The sequence below is a fragment of the Cariama cristata genome, unplaced genomic scaffold (assembly GCF_000690535.1).
Source record: "Cariama cristata isolate BGI_N322 unplaced genomic scaffold, ASM69053v1 scaffold25838, whole genome shotgun sequence".
NCBI classification, from domain to species: domain Eukaryota; kingdom Metazoa; phylum Chordata; class Aves; order Cariamiformes; family Cariamidae; genus Cariama; species Cariama cristata.
In genome coordinates this window covers 8,073-10,333 of record NW_009629824.1, presented here as the reverse complement: position 1 = coordinate 10,333, position 2,261 = coordinate 8,073, and the positions used below count along the sequence as shown (strand labels likewise).

The 2,261-nt window shown below is 54.4% G+C and overlaps 1 protein-coding gene across 1 annotated transcript in view; it reads left to right on the top strand.

Annotated features, from left to right (window-relative positions):
* Positions 1–28: 28 nt before the first annotated feature.
* IBSP (integrin-binding sialoprotein) overlaps positions 29–2,261 on the top strand; it is a gene marked incomplete at its 5' end in the record, with an annotated part of 3,609 nt that continues 1,376 nt past the window's right edge. Inside the window, 3 exons of the mRNA XM_009705319.1 lie at positions 29–79; positions 205–276; positions 468–524. Of these exons, the coding sequence (XP_009703621.1) occupies positions 29–79; positions 205–276; positions 468–524 (180 nt within the window). The remainder of the gene's footprint in view (positions 80–204; positions 277–467; positions 525–2,261) is intronic.

Below are 2,261 nucleotides of genomic sequence, written 5' to 3'. Positions count from 1 at the left end.
CCCCTGCCCAACCCAGCCTTTCCCCCAGGTCAAGAGCTGGCTGCGGCGAGCCAAGTCGGACAACTCGGAAGAAAACGCGGTAGGGTCTTCCCCCAACCCCGCGTGCCCAGCCCCACGCGGCGCTGGCCTTGGGGACGAGGACATTTCGGTCACTCCTGTCCCCAGACCCCCAAACTGATGGGATTTACCCCCTTCTCCCGGTAGGTGTTCAAGAACAGGCACCGGTATTACCTGTACAGATACGCCTACGGGCCTCCCCTGCAGCGCCGGTACCAGGTGGGTGCTTCGGAGGGGGTTGGTGATGCTTCGCCGGCCGCTAAATGCGGAGATATCGGCCCAAAATGAGACGGGGGCACGGTCTGCGCCCCACCTGCCCCTGCTCTGCCAGGCTGGGCTCAGACCGTCGTGCTCGTGACACCAACGGAGACCCGCCGGCCCGGCTACAGCTTGGTTTTCCCTCTCTTTAGGGCAGTGACTCATCCGAGGAAGAGGGGGATGGCTCGGAGGAGGAGGAGGAAGGGAGGGTGAGTATGGCAAAGCAGCAGCCTGCAAAACAAATACGGGAATTTGGGAACTTTCTTTGGTTTTGTAGTCTCTGCACATCAGCATTTGTGGCCCCTGACCGCCCACGGCCTCGCACTCTGGATGCAACTGGATTTTCTACTCTGGGCTTTATCTTATTATTTTTTGTATTCTTTTTTTTCCTTTTTCTTCTCTTTTTTTTTATTTCTTTAAAAGAGGATGGGCGGGGGATGCACCAAACAACCCTGAGACGAACTTTCTGGGTTTCTATTTTCGGCAGCTCAGAAAGGAGCAGGAGGGACTCCTCTGACCTTCCCCTTTCAGGGTGCGTTGCCCCCATAGCGCTGATAAAATTGCTACGGAAAATACAGTTATGCTCTGCACATGTGCGTGTGGAGGGACACAAACTGGTGCTGTACTGGGAAACACACGTTTGTACCAGCCCAGCCGGTAAAGCTGCTTCTGTCTGCTGGGTCAACATGAGCTCGGGCACCGCTGCATTTGCAAGAGTCACTCGGGTCCAAAATTAAATGTCAGGGATTACAAAAGGTCTCTTGTGCCTCACCGGGCTGCCAATGCTCAAAAATAATCCAATGGTCTCAGGCACACAGGTGCTTTGAGACAGAGATCCGGCATGCTTGGAAACCTACGTGTCAGGTCTAATCACCTTTTTTTTTTTTTTTTAATTTAATGATTTGAATGCTAATTTCAGGGGTCTTTTTAACAGAAATGTAAACCTGGGCATCTGATCTTAAAACCCACTTTGGAAATCTGCCTGGGGCTGGGGTGCGGCACCATGGGGTGGTCCCCGTTCCCCAGACACCTCTGCCAGCCCCGGCACCTCCCTTTTTGCCTGTTGCTCTTCCCTACGACTGCGATCACTAGGGATAACTTTTGTGTTGTGGGATGGCAAAGCCAAAGGAGGAATTTCATTCCCGAGGAAGGAATTAAGAAATGCTCTTTGGGGCTGCCCCTTCTCGTTTCAAGGGCACCAAAGCAGTGGCCGTTCCCGGGCGGGGATGCTGCGTGCCTTCACTGGCAGGGGGTGGTCAGCAAAATAAATGGGAGTGAAAGACCCCCCCAGGTCAGTTATAGGTTTGTACAGAGCCCCGTTATATTGGCTGCTAGATGGGGGACATCGCTGCCATCGGCACAGCCGCCTGCGCCGTGCAATTTGGTGACTCCTTCAGTGGAGAGGCAAACAGCCTGGGTTTTCTCTCTGGCATCGGACGCACCCATATTTTAAGTGTCTGAGCTGGCACAAAAAGTCGGGGTGAGCATCCTTGGTCTTGGCGCGTGAGCAGCGGGCATTGCCCGGGCAGGGATGGCAGCGACCCCACGTCTCCCCGCCATGGCTGGGTTCGTTTGCCCATTCCAAGGTGCTCCTTCTCCCGGGTGAGCTGCCCCACCAGTTCCTCAGTGGTTGCTCCAGGCTTTGCTTGCATTTGGGTTATTCGTTGCCTTTTTTTAGAGGTGAGGACTGCCAAGAGACCCGCTCCGCTGGGTCGTCCCTGGGACCGAGCGGTGCTGATGGCTTATTTTGTTCACGCCTGGTTTTGAGCTATCTATACCTGGTGTGGAGCGTGTCCATGTGTTGTGCGCCTGTGGCTTGCTTTGTTTGTTGGAAACCGGGAGAAGTAACTTCAAAAGCAAACTTTTAGATGCTTTGCAAAGCAAAATGCGTAGCCAGAATGGGAACACCCGACTCCAGCCACCACCACTTAATTGCACGGCTCGGG